Below are 19082 nucleotides of genomic sequence, written 5' to 3'. Positions count from 1 at the left end.
AGACTTCGTATAAGACTTCTATTAACTTCTTTCATATAAGACACTTATTCTTAAATGAGCACTTATCACACCATTGACCTGAAAAAACCCATTAGCAGAAGAAAACAAACATTAAAGCACAAAATCACCTTCACTGATATTCTTGCCACCCATAGTTCCCATATTTATATAATTCTCCAACCCTGTTATCTTTAACACTCTGAAGTTAGGGAAGGAACCAGTACTTCACAGAGGCAAATATGTTTCCTTCCAAATGCTCCGTTATAAGTGGGGGAAAAAACCCATAATGAACAAAAAAAAAACCCACAGACATATTTTATGTGCATACAAAAAGGCAAACACGGTGACAAAATGATTAGACTAAGAAAAGCACATGAAACAGAGGAAAATTTATTACTAGTATATGTAAAAAAAATAATTTTACTTGCCTTGAGGGAGGTGCCTTAATTTTTCTTTCCTTTGTGAGGGCACTAAACTAGAATGATAAGAGATTCACTTCCAGAATGTATTTATTATTCAGGACATTATTTATATGTGTGTGTTTCTGTATGTACATGAAATCTATCATAGCCTATGGATATATGTTTAACCCAAAGGAAGAAAAAAATTGTACCTTTCTTATTTAGCAGTCAGTTCACATTTGCATTATCAAATCTAATCACTGTTGATTTGACATAAATTTTCTTGCTTTGTGAGTAGTGCTTTGGCTTTTAGAAAATTTATTTCTATTTCCACAGGTAAAACAAGTATGTGTCAATTTCTTAGGCAAACTAAGAATCCAGGGTTACAATATATTCTCTTTCTAAATTATTACTTAATTTTATAAGGAATTTATAATTAGGACCTTCATTAATAAATATGTATTCATTAATAAATATATCATTGTTGTGCTTTGTTAAGATACTGGCCTTTGCCATTATCTATATATAGTATATACACACGCATATTACATATGATATATACTAAGTATGTATCATACAAACTAGAGGCAAAAAGAAGAAACTAGCTTAAAACCAGAATCTGACCTGAAATAGTCTCTGCTAAAAACACATTTTCTGAATTAGTTTGTAAATTCCTTGTCTAAAGCAGTTTCTCATTGGGCCAATGCTTTACACTGTGGTTCAATTCCCAGCTAAGTCCATGGCAGTCTATTTAACCCACAATTTAAATAAATTTCAGTACCATGCTTAAGAGATACAGAAACTATTGACTGATTTAGAAGTTTGTTTTGGTTTGGTTTTCTTCCCCTCTAGGAACTGGTTTTTAGCAATGGGAACCAAGGAACCCTACTCCCTAGGCACTAGAAACCAGAAAAAGGAAACCAGAAATATTTGAGCACAGAGTGGCAGTTGGGGTCTTAGGTAAGATGGGCAGGGTCAATAACAACAAAGGACAAGAACAAAAGAAAAATATTAGTAGCAGCATCACCTAAGAAAACCTGGAGTCTGCAAGAACTGAGTAGCATCCATAAGTCAGGGCAGCTTTACTACTGCCCCACCCAAACAGTAGTTAGTTTAAGAAACAACTTTATTTTACAAGTGAAAATTTGGAAAAGTGACAAAAATAACAACACAAGTAACAAAAAGTAACAGAATACCTCTGGTCCTTATAAGGGGATGTTTTCTATGATTAAAAAGTATGATGAAAAAGTACAAACTATTTGTTGGGCAGATCAGTGTTTCAGTTCTTAATTCCAAACTGAAGTTTATATTATATAATAAGATTTAGACTGAAAAAATCTTGAAGAAAAATTTCATTTACATATTTACAGCCCCAATGCAGTCTGGCCTGCCTGTGTGCAAGACCCAAGTAAGCAGGCTTTAGAGAAAAATGTCCGATTAGGCCCATCAGATTGTTAGCTAAAGAACCTCTGGCCAGGCTTCAAGCTTTACAGGCGTACTCCATGTGACCAGATCTCTCTTCCTTGAAACGCTAGAATGCGTTACCATTATTCTGTTTCCCTGTGGCATGGAACCGCATCCTTTTCCCCTAGTCCAGTAGCCTAGGGAGAGACACATTGAATAGACAGGGTAGGGGTGAGATGAAAACTTATATTCCATAATATTAGCAAACCAACAACATGACATTCTAAAAGCAATCCCAGAAAAAGAGCAGAGAACCGTGTTTAAAAAGTCAAGACTGATCACTCAAGCTCTGTGGACTCTGAGGACCATAAATTAACTTCAACCCATAAATCTAGTTAGTTGCCCTAAACCCACAGACTGCATTTTGGCACAGATTTTCAGCTGTACCAAAAGATATGCAGCAGGTAACTCCCCCTCTCATACAAGCAATATTTAACTGGACCTCTTCAAAATAACAAATATATTTGATAACAGTATTATAAACTTATAAGGTGTAATTAATGTATTATAACATACTTCTACATTATATAGCAATATTACTATTCCACTCTTTGTTTTCTTCTTTATAAAATGCCTGGATTTTAAGCAAATTTGTAAGTGGAAATATTTAAATGTTCTATTACTTGACAGTATTAGAATACATGTTCATTTGGTTATTATGGAAATATCTGCAAACAATTAAAACTCCCCAAATATACCGTAGAAGATATACACATCTACAGTATACAAAATGATTCCTTCCTCCCCTTCTTCATCCTGAAGGAAGAGCTAGTGAGCATAAACTTTCATTTCTAACAGGTTAGACAAAGGAATCTTACACCTCTACCAAATTAAAAGTTCTATTATTAAAGGTCTAAGTTTTTAAGTCACTTGGTTTCCTAGCTACTTCAATGGAATCAGCAGTCATAGATCCAACCCCAACTCCAAGACTGGAACGTCGTAATGATAGTTCCAAAGCAGAAATCTGACGTAACTCTTTACGACACAACTTTACAGACGTGACACCATGAAGCTTTCCCACATTTCCCGCTGGCTGGATTTGGGGTGATAGTCGACCGTGAGATTTTGTAAAATGATTTTCATCTATTTCTACTTTATCCTCGTTGTTTAACAAATGCCCACTAGTGGGTGCTAAAGAGCTACAGATCGAAGGTAATTCTGGGCCATCTTCCCAGAGCTTCTGAGGATTTGGTTGTGTTCTTAAACTGCTTGTTGAATTGTCCAATTCTCTTTCTCTTCCACTTAATTTCATACTTTCAGTTCTGGATGCCCATTTTAATTCTTCTGGAACCATGCCTGCTTCTTCAGGGGTCAGAACTCTATCCCCAGCATCATGATCTAAAAATAATACAAAAAGAAAAAAATTAGAGATTTCCTCAAAAACAGGTATTTTGATCATGATATCCTAACATAACTATATTATTATCACTCAATATAAATGATGTCTTTCAGCTTTTTTTCTTCGTTAGGTGACTTAGACAAACAGAAGTTTCACTTACAGGCATTTTGCATGTGAATAACTGAGAACTTTTAATTCAAAGAACAAAGTTGAGAAAACAGTCATCCAGTGATTTTGTTTTTCCCTGGAAATGCAGGAGTGCTTTGGGCCTCTGGTGCCCTTCCACACCTGCCCCCCACTGCCTTGCCACTGGTGAACCATGGTCCACACCTTGGCTGAGTGAAGCCAGCACCGGAGAACACTGGCTCTATGTCTGGGCGATCTTTCGGGATGTGGCGTCGTGTATGTGAAACTCTAGTCTTGGTTAGAACTCCCAGCATGACAGCAGGGTTCTGCTCCTTGAAGGTACTCTGGGGATCCACCATCAAAATGGAGATGACAGCCAACCCCCTCAGTGGGGATACCCTGCTGGAATGCTGGAATGAGTGAAGGAGGGAGTGAAGAGATCAAAGCTTGAGGTCTTCAAATCATAGAATTATCTAATATCAAAATTTACTTGAGAGGAGTCCATATAGGCCCGAGACCTAATATGATGAAAAATGCCAACTTTAACATACATTAGTTAATTAGATTAACTAGTAATTAGTTAGATTAGTACACTTCTAGTCCTATGAATACCAAGTTTAAAAAACAGAAGTTGCACACTGGCAATCCCTGGCCAAATCTGGCCTACAGACACGTTTTATTTAGCCTATGAAATAACACGTGACCCCCAATTTTTTAATTGGAAAGTTTCATATAAAAATATACATTTCCATTTTTTCTAGAAAAAAAATGAGAACTGACAATTTCTGCCTGGCCACAGCAGCTGGAGCAGAGCTGGCCCTGCCTGTTTAGACAATTGCTACCTTCCCTCCGCTCACTCTGGCTCCCTGGTTCCTGAGGGCATTTCAGTTTGTGACCCCTGGTTGAAAACATAACTGGTTTTCTAACTTTTAACATACTCTCACAAACAAACCAGCAGAACTAACAAATGACACAGATTCTCACATGGAACTAGCAGACATTCACAAAGTTGACCATAGACAGTGGCTCCCAAACTTTGCTGCACATTAGTCACCGGAAGCTTTTAAGAATTGATGCTCAGGTCCCAGTGTCTGGGGAAGGGAGCCAGGCATCTTATTTTTGAAAGATTATATGCGAAAGAGCAGAGATGGGCTCACTGGAGAAGCTTACTCCCTACCCGACTTGGATATTTCACAGTGGAAAGTTTCCCTCTTCCAGAATTTTCCATTAGGGAACAAACCAGAGAAAGATTAGTTCACCTGAGGTCACAGAGTGAGGAAAAGAAGTTAGGATCCCTACCCAACTCTTCTGACTCAAATATCCTCACAGAGTTTTATAGTGATTTAAATTGATACAAGGATAGAGTTTTAAATATTTAAATAAGTACATCGGCTGCATGTCCATATAAACTGATTTTATCCTTACATATTTTATCCTCACACCCTAATATATTTGTTAGAAAACAGATTCACTGTAACAGAGGCATGGCTAAGAGGTAACCAAGATATTTTAGTCCAAAGATTAATTTTTCTGCATTTGAAAATGCTAAAAATACTCAAGGTAAATATAAGTGTGATACGCAGACAATGAAAAGACTACTATCAAAAACTAACGAACTGAATACCAAGACAGTTAAGTTTTAAGATCACTGATTATGAAGTGTATAATACTTTTTAGGGAACTCAGAATTTGATATATGTAAATTGCTATATTTATAAGTCAAAGAAGTCTTGTTTAATGTCATTATATTAGAACAGCATTTTGAGATAGTATATATATCGTACAAGCTATATCTCTAATATGATTCCAACTGTAATTTTTTAAAGCATGGGGACAATAATGAAAAGAATTATGCTAAATGTTAATAGTTGTGGTAGAATCATGGGTGATTTTTTTCCAGCTCTTTTCTATATTTTCAAATTTTTCTACAATGACTCTTACTTTTATTACTTTTTATAGATGTTTCTAGGTGGGATTGCAAGTTAGCTGAAATAGTATCTTCAACATTAGTATCAAGACTAGATTTCCTGGGGGCACCTGGCTGGCTTAGTCGGTAGAGCATGCAACTCTTGATCTCAGGGTTGTGAGTTCGAGGCCCACGCTGGTGGTAGAGTTTACTTAAAAACAAACAAGACTAGATTCCCAAGTAAGTTGGTCAGACAGGTGTCCTCATTTTACATAACTCCAAGATTACTTAACTTTTTCAGTTTTTTGCATTTGTCTCATTAAAGAGCAGGATGAAGATGCAGGACGAGGATGAAACCTCACCATCCCACACTGGCATTTTAAAAGATGTCTAGTTAACTCGTAATATAAACATGGTCCATTTAAACACTAGATATCTAATTTCGGATGTCTCAAGTTTGAAAGTGGGGTTTTTTTACAGCTAAAATGGTCTTATGCTGATTGTTCTGTTTGCTACTTAACAACTGTTTACTTTTTAATTTTTTCTAAGTTGTGTTTCAAGTGAAAGGTTCAGCTATATAGTGCGGGCAGTATTTCAAGTATATGTTTTAATTACATTAGCACCTCTGCATTACTACATTGAAAATCAGAAAATTGGGGCACCTGGGTGGCTCAGTTGGTTAAGCGACTGCCTTCGGCTCAGGCCATGATCCTGGAGTCCCGGGATCAAGTCCCGCATCGGGCTCCCTGCTCGGCGGGGAGTCTGCTTCTCCCTCTGACCCTCCCCCCTCTCATGTGCTTTCTCTCTCTCAAATAAATAAATAAAATCTTTAAAAAAAAAAAAAAAAGAAAATCAGAAAATTTAGTGTCTCTGGCAGGATCTGTCTGTTTGTGTCACATCTCTGTCCTAAGACAAATTTTATCCTAGAATATTAAACCAGCAATCATAAGATGAAGGACCTTAGACCATGTTCTAATTACTGTTGTGTTTGTAAGTTACTTGACCTAACTTTCAATTCTCTTTTCTAAAAATGGCATTAGCAGACACTGACCCACCTTGAGTTTGAGGGTTAAATAGAACTACTTGTGAAAATGTCTATAAATTATAAATATCATAAGTATAAGGTAGCATTAGAACCACTTTTCTAAGATATTACTGTTTTAAACTTCAAAGCTATGTTAATTCTGCTTACATTATATATTCAGCATGTATCTTTTCATTATGCATACATATAGTTTTCACTAGTCTCTTTACAATTTTGTTCTACCCATCTTTAAATGGTCTTCTTTATAGGTACAGAATAGGTCTGTGCTCCTAAAAGGTTGTAAAGTCAACTTTGCATAAGCCATACTTGACTTAGTAGAAGAATACCTTCTCTAAAGGCAGGCGCCTTTAAATATAAATATATTAGGGCATCTGGGTGGCTCAGTCGGTTACGTAAGCGTGTGCTTTCAGCTCATGTCATGATCCCAGGGTCCTAGGATCGAGCCCCGCTTTGGGTTCCCTGCTCAGCAGGGAGCCTGCTTCTCCCTCTCCCTTTACCCCTCCTCCCTGCTTGTGTTCTCTCTCTCCTTTGCTCTCTCTCTCTCTCAAATAAATAAAATCTTTGAAAAAATGTAAAATATATTATTTTAGAAATATTGATTCTTCTCTAATTGGAAGACTTAAAGAGGGTATATTTTAACCATGGCACTTTCTAGTTTTAGTTATGTCACGTTTTAGGGTGAGGGTCAGGCAGACAACTATTTTTGTTTATAGAGACAAATACAAGTCCAATATCTAATTCTAAATAACCGAATCAATTGGGAAAGGCTAAACTATTAAGTCAGGCACAACTTCACCCAATACTAGATACATCAAATACTGTTAGCATGACAAGTAACACTAAAGGTCTTACGTCCAGATGGTACTAGTTGCTGCCGAACTGCTTCCCCTATCAATTCCTTAAGTTTCTTCTTAAGATCTCTGCTGGTTTTCTTATAGAAATAAAGATCTTTTTCCAGCTGCTGGATTTTATCTTCATATGTTTTTAACATTTCCATAAGGCCTTCGCCATCTTGCTCTATGAAACAGAGATTTGCATTTAAGATCGGTTTCAATTAAATGACTAAAAACTATGTTCTAACACAGTCTCCAGATTATGTTTAAAGGGTCAGAAGTATGTTACATGTATCTGTTACCTGAATGGATTTGCTTTCAGCTACAGTTTGGATTCTTCTGCCCTAAGTCACCTTCTCTGCTCAACCCCCTATCAACTACCGCATCTTCATGATTCATAAGCACTTTTTGAGTAACATTAACTAGATTTATCCTTAGAACAGCAGAAATAAGGTGTTTTCTATAAAAAATTCACATTTGGAACTGTATCCATCAGTTGTATCAATATCTTATTTAAAGTTCATATCAGGGGGCGCCTGGGTGGCTCAGTCTGTTAAGCGTCTGCCTTCAGCTCAGGTCATGATCCCAGGGTCCTGGGATCGAGCCCCACGTCAGGCTTCCTGCTCAGTGGGGAGTCTGCTTCTCCCTCTCCCTCTGCGGCTCCCCCCCTCTTTGTGCTCATGTGCGCTCTCTCTCTGTCAAATAAATAAATAAAATCTTTTAAAAAAATAAAAAATAAAGTTCACATCAGGAACTGTGGATATATGGAAAGTCATAGGCCCAGGTTTATAGGCCCAAGAAATCTACAGCCAAAAAACCCCAAATCCAAAAACCTGCCAAAAGAGGCAACAGAGATTAAATTACAAAAGAAAACACTCATACAAAAAGAGGGGAAATAGCAATAAATTGTAGCTTATGCTACCATATACCTTAAAGCTTCTAATTAATATTTATAAATGTATAAAACTGTCCCTATTGGGTGTTTTAGAACCAGTAAAACCTAGTTTATTGACCTTCTGAAAATACATACTTTCAGACCTACTCTTTCCTATTGGTATATTTATAAAATGATCCTACTGGGTTTTTTAATTTTTTAATTTTTTTAATTTATTTAAATTCAATTAGCCAACATATAGTACATCCTTAGTTTCTGATGTAGTGTTCAGTGATTCATTAGTTGTGTATAACATGATCCTACTGGTTTTAATGTTGTTTTGTTGTAATTGGCTGTTTTTCCTGAAAAATTTGATCTAAGTATATTGGATATTTTATTTTATTTATTTATTTTTAAAGATTTTATTTATTTATTTGACAGAGAGAGAGAGAGAACACAAGTAGGCAGAGCAGCAGGCAGAGGGAGAGGCAGAAGCAGGCTCTCCACTGAGCAGGGAGCCCCTTTTGGGCTCAATCCCAGGATCCTGGGATCATGACCTGAGCCGAAGGCAGACGCTTAACTGACTGAGCCACCCAGGCACTCCTGGATATTTTAAATTAACCCATTGTCTTGTATTTAAAAATACTTTAAGGGGTGCCTGGGTGGCTCAGTCGGTTAAGCATTGGGCTCTTGATTTTGGCTCAGGTCATGATCTCAGGGTTGTGGGATCAAGCCCCATGTTGGGCTCCACGCTCAGTGGGGAGTCTTCTTGAGATTCTTTCTCTCTCCCTCTCCCCCTCCCCACCATACTCTCTCTCTCTCTAAAATAAATAAATAAATCTTTAAAAAATAAATACTTTAATAACACAGTAAATTAGAATCCCCATAAAGAATATCATATATGTCAACTGAATTTTATACAACATATTCAGTTGAAATTAGAAAATTCATAATCATTTTTAGCTGTAACTTTGTTATGAAAAACTTATCCCAGGTATAGAAATGATTTTTAAAATGTTCTCATTTGGCTGTAGCATGAGCTTTTGTGGTGTAATGCCAATCACTTGAAAAATACATTAAAAATTCTATGAAAATATCACTTTATAGAGACATAAGGCAGAACTAAAAATAAGGAAAGGAGAGCATGTTTGAATGAAGTGATGTATAGGATCCTGTCAAGGAAATCCTGTCATCAGGCAACTGGTTGTTAATCAACTGGTTATAGAATTAACTTAGAGGCAAATTGCCTCAACACTCAAATTTATATATTTTCTGATTTTCTGCTTACTCAGGTTGTTTCTCCAGCTATAGATTCACAAGAATCAAGACTAAGCAGCTAAGCAGCCTGGATTGAAGCATTACCAGCACTGCCAGGCAGTGATTTTGTTGCCATAGCAACTCTTTGTGTACTGGCCAAATGCCCAGGTAACATGAGAACCAACTGCTCTGACAGCTCTTTCCACACCAGAGTTGACAGCTGAACTACTGTGCACTGATAACAGTATGTGTCCATCGGTGGTAGACTAATTTTGACCTAAGATATAACCTTAATGCATAAAATTTACAATCAACTGAAAATTATAACAAGAAATATAACTAGAAATCTGACAGGGCCTATCACTTTACTTATGTGAAGGGAAAGTAATTTAAATATCAAAGTACTCCATCCTTGAGAGAGAGACACTTTTCAACTGTACACCAGGAAGCCAGAAATCCCGCATTTGTACATAAAAAATAGACCAACAACCAACGGGTGGGAGTTCTTACGTGTGGCACTGGGGACAGGCAGAGGGCTGGCATTTCAAGCACCAAGAGCCCTACATCACAGTCAGCTATCCCCACGTGCGGCAACCCAGACACGTAAAGCACAAAAACAAATATAAGTAGGAACTATTTATTCATGCTGGGCTTTTCTGTGATCAGATTCTGTCCTGTGTTCCTCTCCCAGCCCCTCCGACACATCACCTTTCTACAGCTGACCAGAAGGGGCAGGTACCTTGAAAATGATGTAACAGCAGCTGCATTTTTTGCTCATGTTCCTTTTGCTGAAGGGTCAGTCTCCGGTCGCACTGCAATTTCAGATGCTCCAGTGCAGACTCCAATTCACGAACCATATTATCCTGTTCCAGAACCTTCATTTTAATTTCTTCATTCTGTAACTGTAGCTTCCGTTCGGTTTCTCGCAAATTGACCACCTAGCAAAGACATTTTTTGACATTTTAAGTGTGTCTTAAGATAGCCTAATATAATAACCTACTTCTCTTAGGCTACAGGAACAACTTCCTTAGTCACCATGGTATAACTAAGCAAATGCTTTCTAACATACCCAACAAAATAACCTAACAGCCTTTTGAGTTTGTTGGGATTCTGAATTGGTAACAACTTCACTTTAAATATAATGTGGCTCTAACTATCACCCCTCCATCAGCTCTTAGACCTGGTCGCTGCAATTTAATTTACAATCCTCTAACTCCATTTCTCTAGTCTAAGAAGAGAATGGGAACCTACAGACTCTTGTAACATCTAGATACCTCCCAGTTTTAACTCCAAAATGGATGTTATAAATAACAGACTTTTTAAAACTATACAGAGTTCAGTCTCAGACTGTGCATTTAGTCCAATGGGTTCTTCTCGGCACTGCTATGAAGTGAATATATTTCCAGGTATGTGTCACACAACTTGCTAATGTAATGCCCTTCTCTCTAGAAAAATACTTGTTTCTACAAAGGGTACCCAGGGCCAGAAAATCCACTGACCTTGGCCTGCGTGGTTTAGGTTAAGAACCCTTTCTCTAAGAACACCAGAAAAGAATTCTATCAAAGCTTCCGACAGCACCACACCATTTTCCTGCCATCCATACATGCAGTGATAGGATGCACTCTTATCAATAATAGTAGCTTACTACCACATTCATTACCCAAGAGGAAGGCTGTGTACAACATTTCCATTAAGTTTTTCATGTATATTTCACTTGTCTAACAGAACTGGGACTTTATTTTAAAACTCCAGTGTTTGATTTTTCATTAATTGTCTGATAGTCCCTTAAACTGAAGATATCTTTCAGAGAGAAGAGTTATTCCTTGCTTACCACTTCATAATATATACCTTAAGAGAAGACATTTTTCACGCTTATGCTAAAATTTATTGTTATCTTTGTCACTGAGGCACCAGTTCATCTTCATTTAAATTCCTAGGTATGATGATAAAGAACTGGTACCCCGACCTTATAGCAATGAAGGAAAGGGAGCCCGAACCTGGAAGGCCCTTGATTTTTCATGAATGCTGAGCAGCAACAACCAAATCTTGAAAGTATCCAAGAAACAGTGATTGAGGAATATAACTTGAATCCTTGGGTTTTTAAAACTATTTCAAAAAGCCCTTCTTTCAAAAGGTCCTTCCAACTTTAAGAACCTCCCAAAGGGAGGCATACATACTTGGATAAGCACACAGCTTTCAGATGACCATATTCAGTAGTGTAAGGAGAAATCATGCTTAAATCTGTAGTTACAACATCAAAGTTTTAGGCTTTTCAATTTCTGAAACGTGACATGTATAAGCATCTTGGCCCCCCTGTATAAGAAAATCCTCTGTCCCTCCGAAACAAACCTTATTGAAATATCTGAAAAGAATAGCTCTAATCTCAACAGGACTCAGGCAAATGAGTTTTTCCAAGACATTTGCTTCACTATGAGAGAGGTTTTGGAGTGAAGCTCTGAGCGAGTTCTGGCGACTCTGGATACTTTCATTCTTGTATTCAATTGCAGCTTCCAAAGCTTCAATCCCTTCTTCAAGTTGGAAAAGAACATGTTCTTCCTAGATATAATATAATAGAAATCATTCATTTCAAATGAAATAATATTACTTGGACTTTGTCATACACTAGGATCTCACTATGCTATCTAAGTCTAATGGACGTTACCATTCGTCTACTAAATTTTAAGAAAATGATGTTTACTGAGTGCTTGCAATGCTACACAGTACCACATGTGTATACACACATATATAAAACATACACTCACTGAATCCTCGCACTAAACCTCATGTACGAAACGTCCCAAGGTCATACAGCAAATGCTGATAACCAAGGAATACACTTGAACAAAGCCTCGCCTCCAGGACCAGCACTATAGCCATGTATCTCCCTCCACAGCTCCTGAAATTCACATTATGTGTTAGAGAGATCTGGAGACTCCCTGGTGTCCCTTCAGGGATCTATTGAAACAATATACTGCCGGGAGGGAAAGAAGAAATAGATTTAGAATAAATTATTAAGAACTAGTCATCAGAAGAGGGTCTCTAGGGAAAAAAGAGTATGGCATAAAAAAAAGTAGGGAAGATTTAGGACATGAAGCATTTCATAAAATTCCTATGAGATATCATTAAAGAGCAAACAAAGGCATTAAAAATGTCGACGATCTAACATTTTTTTCATAAGCTAGAGGAGATTTTCTTTGTAGGGAGAAAAAAAAAAAAAAAAACTTGATGAATCCCTGTCAGAAAACCTAGCAGTTCTTTGAACTATCCAAACATCTTGAGAGTGTCCAAATTTCTCGTAAGAAATTATTTCAACCTGGTGAGACTTTGATAGACATTTCTGTATACCTGTATGTGTGGTGGTGGTTACCACAACTTTAGGTTCCTTGAAGGCAGACCATCCTGTCCATACTCATGTCCTTATTGCCTAGTACAGTACATATCACATAGTTTAAACTCAGTAAGTATCTGCTGAATGGGTTAATGAGGGAAAAGGAGAAAAAAATATTTTCATATGTCTGATTAGATGACCCAAATACTTCTCTCCACTCCTTCCCCCAGCATTTCAAAGGAAAATTATGTTAATATATCTGATCTACCTAAAGAATAGTTAAAGTGACTTCCAGAACTCCTGTTTTGGAATTCAGGGAAAAGGTATGTAATAACCTATTCTAGTGGGAGGTTGAATAATACTTATTTTTAAAAGCTACTTTATATAAAAATCTCCTGAAAGAGCCATTTTGAAAAAAAAATATTTAACAGCCATTTTGTTAGTGCAATCACTAACCATCAAAAATTTGATGATTTGATCATCACTCCATCTGGAAGAAAATAATCACCTTTTTAAGAAAAACAAACTGGGGTGCCTGGGTGGCTCAGTTGGTTGGGCAACTGCCTTCGGCTCAGGTCATGGTTCCAGGGTCCTGGGATCGAGCCCCGCATTGGGCTCCCTGCTCAGTGGGAAGCCTGCTTCTCCCTCTCCCACTCCCCCTGCTTGTGTTCCCTCTCTTGCTGTCTCTCTCTTTCTGTCAAATAAATAAATAAAATCTTTAAAAAAAAAAGAAAAACAAACAAAAGGTACATCAGTGAATGGATAAGAGGGACCAGAAAATAAAAGTGGATTATCCAAAGAACATATTTGACTTCTGAATAATGCATACTATGATATTTTACCAAAAACAAATGTGGAAGGAGTTTGCCTTTATATATGTGTGAGAACAATTTGGCAGAAATTTAGTTTCTATAGTTTTGGACCGAAGTTAGGGAAGTACTGCGATAGTATAAGGCAGTATGACTCCAGAACCCTGAGGATGGCCCACTCCAGTGAGGCTGCAGCGTGCAAATAATCCTGACGCCCTCTAATCAAGCAACAGCTGCGAGAAGATGAATGGCAATGAGAAACTGGTCCAGCATGAAAAATTTGCCACATGGCAAACAACAGATTATCGAGTTGACTATGCTTTATCAGAGAGCACTGCTTTTCACACATGCACCAGGGGTCTTGTTAAAATGCAGATTTCTCGGGCGCCTGGGTGGCTCAGTCATTAAGCGTCTGCCTTCGGCTCAGTCATGATCCCAGGGTCCTGGGATCGAGTCCTACATCAGGCTCCTTGCTTGGCGGGAAGCCTGCTTCTCCCTCTCCCTCTCCCGCTGCTTGTGTTCCTGCTCTCGCTATCTCTATCTCTGTCAAATAAATAAATAAAATCTTTAAAAAAAAAAAAAAAAGAAGAAGAAAGAAAAGAAAAACTGAGGTGCTAGACTATCCAATTAAAAAAAAAAGAGGCAGATTTCTCATTCAGCAGGTCTGGGTGGGGGGCCTGAGGCTCTGCATTTCTAACAGGCTCCCAGGTGATAGTTCTATTGATCCAGAGACCTCACACTGTGAGCAACAAGGACCTAAAGCAGTTTAGGTCATACATCCCTATCAGTAAAACAAACAAGCAAACAAAGCAAAAAATTTTAAGTAAGCACTGCATATATGCATATTTCTCCATAAATTATATGCATGTTTTAACGATAAAACATGAAATCGAAAGTGTAAAAGATGAAATAAACATAGATATAATAGTCTCATATTTTCTTCCTATATCCCACTTACTGAGCAACTGCTCTGCATTATTAGAAAAATGGAGTCGGGAGTATTTTTTTTAAATTTGTTTATGGAGTTTTCCAAAAAAAAAGGAAGTATTTGTCTATATTGTTGGGTAATCCTGTACTAGTATAGTGATCTAAAAATCAGTCACTTCCCATTAAGTAGTATGATTATGAAACTGATTTTAATTTATTGTAGAAAGAGAAAATAATCCTAAACTAGTTTAAAGAGATCGAAGCAGCAGACTATTCCACCTAGATGTTACTGATGTCTTGTGTCACATCAGAATCTCATGTTGCTGATCATCTGCTATTGGCAGATCTATCTGGTAAGAGTAATCTTGGCTTTAAGACAGTGGAGAGAGCAGAGCCCACTGCAGAGTGAACTAAGAAGAACCAATCTTGTGGAAGAAGGCTGCAAGAAACTCACATGGCTAATGGAACCCCACCAGTGGTAGGAGGCTCCCTCATTCCTCAAACCAATCCAGCCTGGCTGCTAAACAGGTATTTCGCATGGTTTTCACCACAAACTACATCATGATTTGTAGTTACAGAATTCCACAGGAAACAGAAAAGTCAATGTTTCTTGATGATAACGGGCCCTCTACCCTTCTGCAAACATCATTTGCTCATTCACTTCTTCATGCCTTATATAATGGTGTTCTAGCTACAAAGGCCTTCTTTCTTATATCTACCAATATCATGGTTTTCATAATTCAGCTTGAGATTCCAATCCACCAAAGCTGCCTTGATGAATCTTCCCCCCCAAATGACCACTGCATTGTTTTTTATAAATAATGTAACAAGTATAGTTTTAGTATATTATTATAACTTGTTTTTTTAAATGTTCTTCAGGGTTTAGAGTTTTCTTGTATCTGTCTCTTTTCCCCTGGTAGAGTATGAATTTCTCAAAAGAAGCATAATGCTTTTTATTTTTTTTTGTTTCTTCCATAGGGCCTAGTGACAGTCCTGGGCAGGCAAGAATTCCTTAAATACTCCTCTATTTTGCGGTATTTTAGGCTCTCATACCCTCAAATCTACAAGGCCAGGCTCTAATTTAACACCCTCGGGAGGACAGTCTGATTCTGTGATCCTCTGCACAGCACTCAGGCTATGAAATGGGGCAGTGAGACTTATAATGCCACAGAGCCCCCAATCCAGTCAGTCTTCAGTTCCTTTCATCCACACAGTGAACAACGATCTAATTTTATGAAATCCTTGCTCCTGTTCTTTCTTAACCAGCCCCCTTAACTTTCTCTCCCACTTGCTCCATTCTAAAACTATACAAGATTCAGCAAGGTGCATGATTCCTAACTACTCACTTTCTCTTAGCAGTTTTCTCTTGCTTTGGTCATGACAGGACATCCACAATAAATGTTTGCAGAGAAAATTCAGGCTCAAAAATTCATACTTGTCTGATAAAGTAAGGGACGGGATTGCCAACTGATGTAAAATTTTGAAAAAAGAAAAGTCTGGGGGAATTTGACAATGATAAATGTACTATCTTTTACATAGTTTTAAAAAAGAAAGGTAAGGGCGCCTGGGTGGCTCAGTCGGTTGAGCTACTGCCTTCGGCTCAGGTCATGATCCTGGAGTCCCTGGATTGAGTCCCGCATCGGGCTCCCTGCTCAGTGGGGAGTCTGCTTCTCCCTCTGACCCTCTTCCCTCTCGTGCTATCTCTCATTCTCTCTCACTCAAATAAATAAATAAAATTTAAAAAAAAAAAAAAAGAAAGGTAAGAGGAGTCATATGCTCCTCATAAATGAGGACTCAAACCCTGAGGTATTTTTTTTATTTTTATATTGTTTTTATATTTTTTCTTTTTTTCAATTTAAATTCAATTAGCCAACTTATAGTACATCATTAGTTTCAGATGTAGTGTTCAATAATTTATCAGTAACTGATAAATTATCAAAGGTATTTTTATTGGGATTTGAATTCCATGCATCTACTTGGCTGGAACATGCTCTCAAAGGCTGGGATTTTCTGAAAGAACTAACCGTGAATGCCCTAGCCATCCATAGTATGTGATAGATTACCTAGAATTGTTCGAGAAAGAAGCAGAGAGAAGGTAGGTGCTCTCTTTGAAAGAACTGAGGAAGAGTCCCTTCAAATCATCTTCTGTATTCTGTGATGTCAGGTGAGAAACCCCAGCTGAGAAAGGCCCTATTCAAGGGAAGTGTTAGTTTCCCAATCCCTGGCAATGCCAGCAAGGGGCCACGTTCATGGACCCGTGTGTGAGGATATCACAGTTTAGAGTCAAGCATGGCTTATGGCACCTAATAGGAGCCAGGTAAACTCAATACATCGGACAAAGCCTCAAGGAAACAAAGCTTACCAGATTTCTCATTTTTATGTGTAAGTTAACAAAGACAGAGGAAATCATTCAAGTGACCCATCGTAGAGCACTTCCAGTTCTAAGGAATACTGACTTACTTCAGGTGATAACACACTACCATTTTTAAGTTTCTCATCCACACTGTTCCTTCGTCTCTGTAGCTGATCCTTTTCTTTCTGGAGGGCTTGAACTCGTTCTGAAATCTTTACTTGCTCCTCAGCTGTGCTGCGTTGAAGCTCTACATTCTTTTCAGACAACTCTTGGTCCAACAAGTTCAGACGAGTTGATATTTTCAAACTATCTGTGTTTAAGACCTAAAAGACACAATCAACCAAACACCCCCAAAACAGTTACTTGAAATCCAGACGGCATATACATTAGAAAAATAGAGAAAATTACTAACTGAATATATTTTTAGCTTCCACATTGTTGTTTTCTCGTGGGGTTTTTGTTGGGGGTGGGGTTCATTTTCTAAAATCTTAAGTTGAATGTCTTTTTTTAAAAAATGGAGATTCAAGGGGCACCTGGGTGGCATAGTCGGTTAAGTGTCTGACTCTTGATTTCGGCTCAGGTCATGATCTCAGGGTGGTGAGATCAAGCCCTGTGTCAGGCTCTGTGCTGGGCGTGAAGCCTGCTTAAGATTCTCTCTCTCCTTCTCCTCTCCCTCCCCCACCCGACTCATACTCTCTCACAAAAAAAAAAAAAAAAAAATGGAGATTTGAATGTTGAATTTATTGCCAAGTATTGCTTGGCCACACCAGACTAAAGAATATTGGTTTTGAGAGGTGGTATTTTTCTTTTTTATTATTTCCTAAATTAAACTTTCCTTCCTTGGCCTGGTACATGGTTATATGGCTTGTAACTAACTATATTATAATTCCCCTAAAGATTGAGATTTGGTTTGTTGCTGTTTAAATATATAATTTGTTTCTACTCTTATTTCATTCTGGTCAGAAAATATGGCCACTTAAAGTAATGGAGATCCTCATTATGGTCTAACCTAAGAGAATTTTTAAAATAGTTTTGCATCTAAGTTAATTATATGTATATATATATATTTTTAAAGCAGCCCCCTACCTCACCCTTTGACCTGAGTCCCACTCCCCAGAAACAATCATCTTCAACGTTTCTAGCCATTTCTCCTGGTGTTAATGTCCATGTTTCTAAATAACATGACCAATTTCAGATATTACCTACGGACTGACTATTATGGAAGACAAAGACTTGGCACCATTATGCCTCCTCTACTTCCCTTCCTCTAGTCTCCCAATATAAGGTATATTGCAATTTTATGTTAAATCAATACTCTGTTGGGGCGCCTGGGTGGTTCAGTAGGCTAAGTGTCTGCCTTCGGCTCAGGTCACGATCTCAGTTCCTGGGATGGATCCCTGCATTGGCAGGGAGCCTGCTTCTCTCTCTCACTCTGCCCCTCCCCTGGCTTGTGCTCTATCTCGCTCACTCACTCTCTCAAATAAATGAATAAAATCTTTAAAAATCAATCAATCAATCAATACTCAGTTTGCATGGCTTTGTGAATATTATTCACAGCTGAACTATCTAGTATAAAATGACCCTTTTCCATAGGATATAACTTTTGGTACCATCTACTAATTCTTCCCCCATAGAACTATACAATTCCTCTCAATACTGTTTTTTTCACTTGACCAAACTTAAATCAGGGGGTCTTTATTTTTTTTATTATGTTATGTTAATCACCATACATTACATTATTAGTTTTTGATGTAGTGTTCCATGATTCATTGTTTGCGTATAACACCCAGTGCTCCATGCAGAACGTGCCCTCTTTAATACCCATCACCAGGCTAACCCATCCCCCACCCCCCTCTCCTCTAGAACCCTCAGTTTGTTTCTCAGAGTTCAGGGAGTCTTTTTGTTTCATTCTTTTCTGGAAACATTTTGCCTGAAGCCTCCATCCTCCTGCTCCAAACTAGTTGTTCTGGGACCTCCTTTTGGTGTTATCCTGGGAACTTCCATGTTGGATCACACTTTCAGGACCCTGAGTCTTCTTTCTTCATAGCTGATGCCCTCATGTTTGTGGAGCACATCCTCTAGTACTTTTCTGAGACAGACTAGGTCAGAAACCATTTTTTCACCTGAAAATGTCCTTATTCTGCTTTCCTATTTATTCAGAATTAGGCTCAAAAGAGAAGTCTTCCCCCCCCCCCAGGATATTTATTTATTTATTTATTTATTTATTTATTTATTTATTTATTTATTTATATTCTTATGTTAACCTCCATACATTACATCATTAGTTTTAGATGAAATGTTCCATGATTCATTGTGCATAACACCCAGTGCTCCATGCAAAATGTGCCCTCCTCAATACCCACCACCAGGCTAACCCATCCTCCCACCCCCCTCCCCTCTAGAACCCTCAGTTTGTTTTT

General features: G+C 37.9%; 1 protein-coding gene across 1 annotated transcript in view; it reads right to left on the bottom strand.

Moving 5' to 3' along the window:
• Positions 1-374: 374 nt before the first annotated feature.
• KIF27 (kinesin family member 27) overlaps positions 375-19082 on the bottom strand; it is a 59071-nt gene continuing 40363 nt past the window's right edge. The window contains exons 11-15 of the mRNA XM_081804050.1: positions 16770-16985; positions 11595-11801; positions 9985-10183; positions 7134-7298; positions 375-3203 (exon numbers count right to left, since the gene is read on the bottom strand). Of these exons, the coding sequence (XP_081660176.1) occupies positions 2719-3203; positions 7134-7298; positions 9985-10183; positions 11595-11801; positions 16770-16985 (1272 nt within the window). The 3' untranslated portion in view covers positions 375-2718. The remainder of the gene's footprint in view (positions 3204-7133; positions 7299-9984; positions 10184-11594; positions 11802-16769; positions 16986-19082) is intronic.

This window comes from Leptonychotes weddellii, chromosome 14 (assembly GCF_054177405.1).
Source record: "Leptonychotes weddellii isolate Sample4059 chromosome 14, ASM5417740v2, whole genome shotgun sequence".
Lineage (NCBI taxonomy): Eukaryota > Metazoa > Chordata > Mammalia > Carnivora > Phocidae > Leptonychotes > Leptonychotes weddellii.
This window is presented reverse-complemented; position numbering and strand designations above follow the sequence as displayed.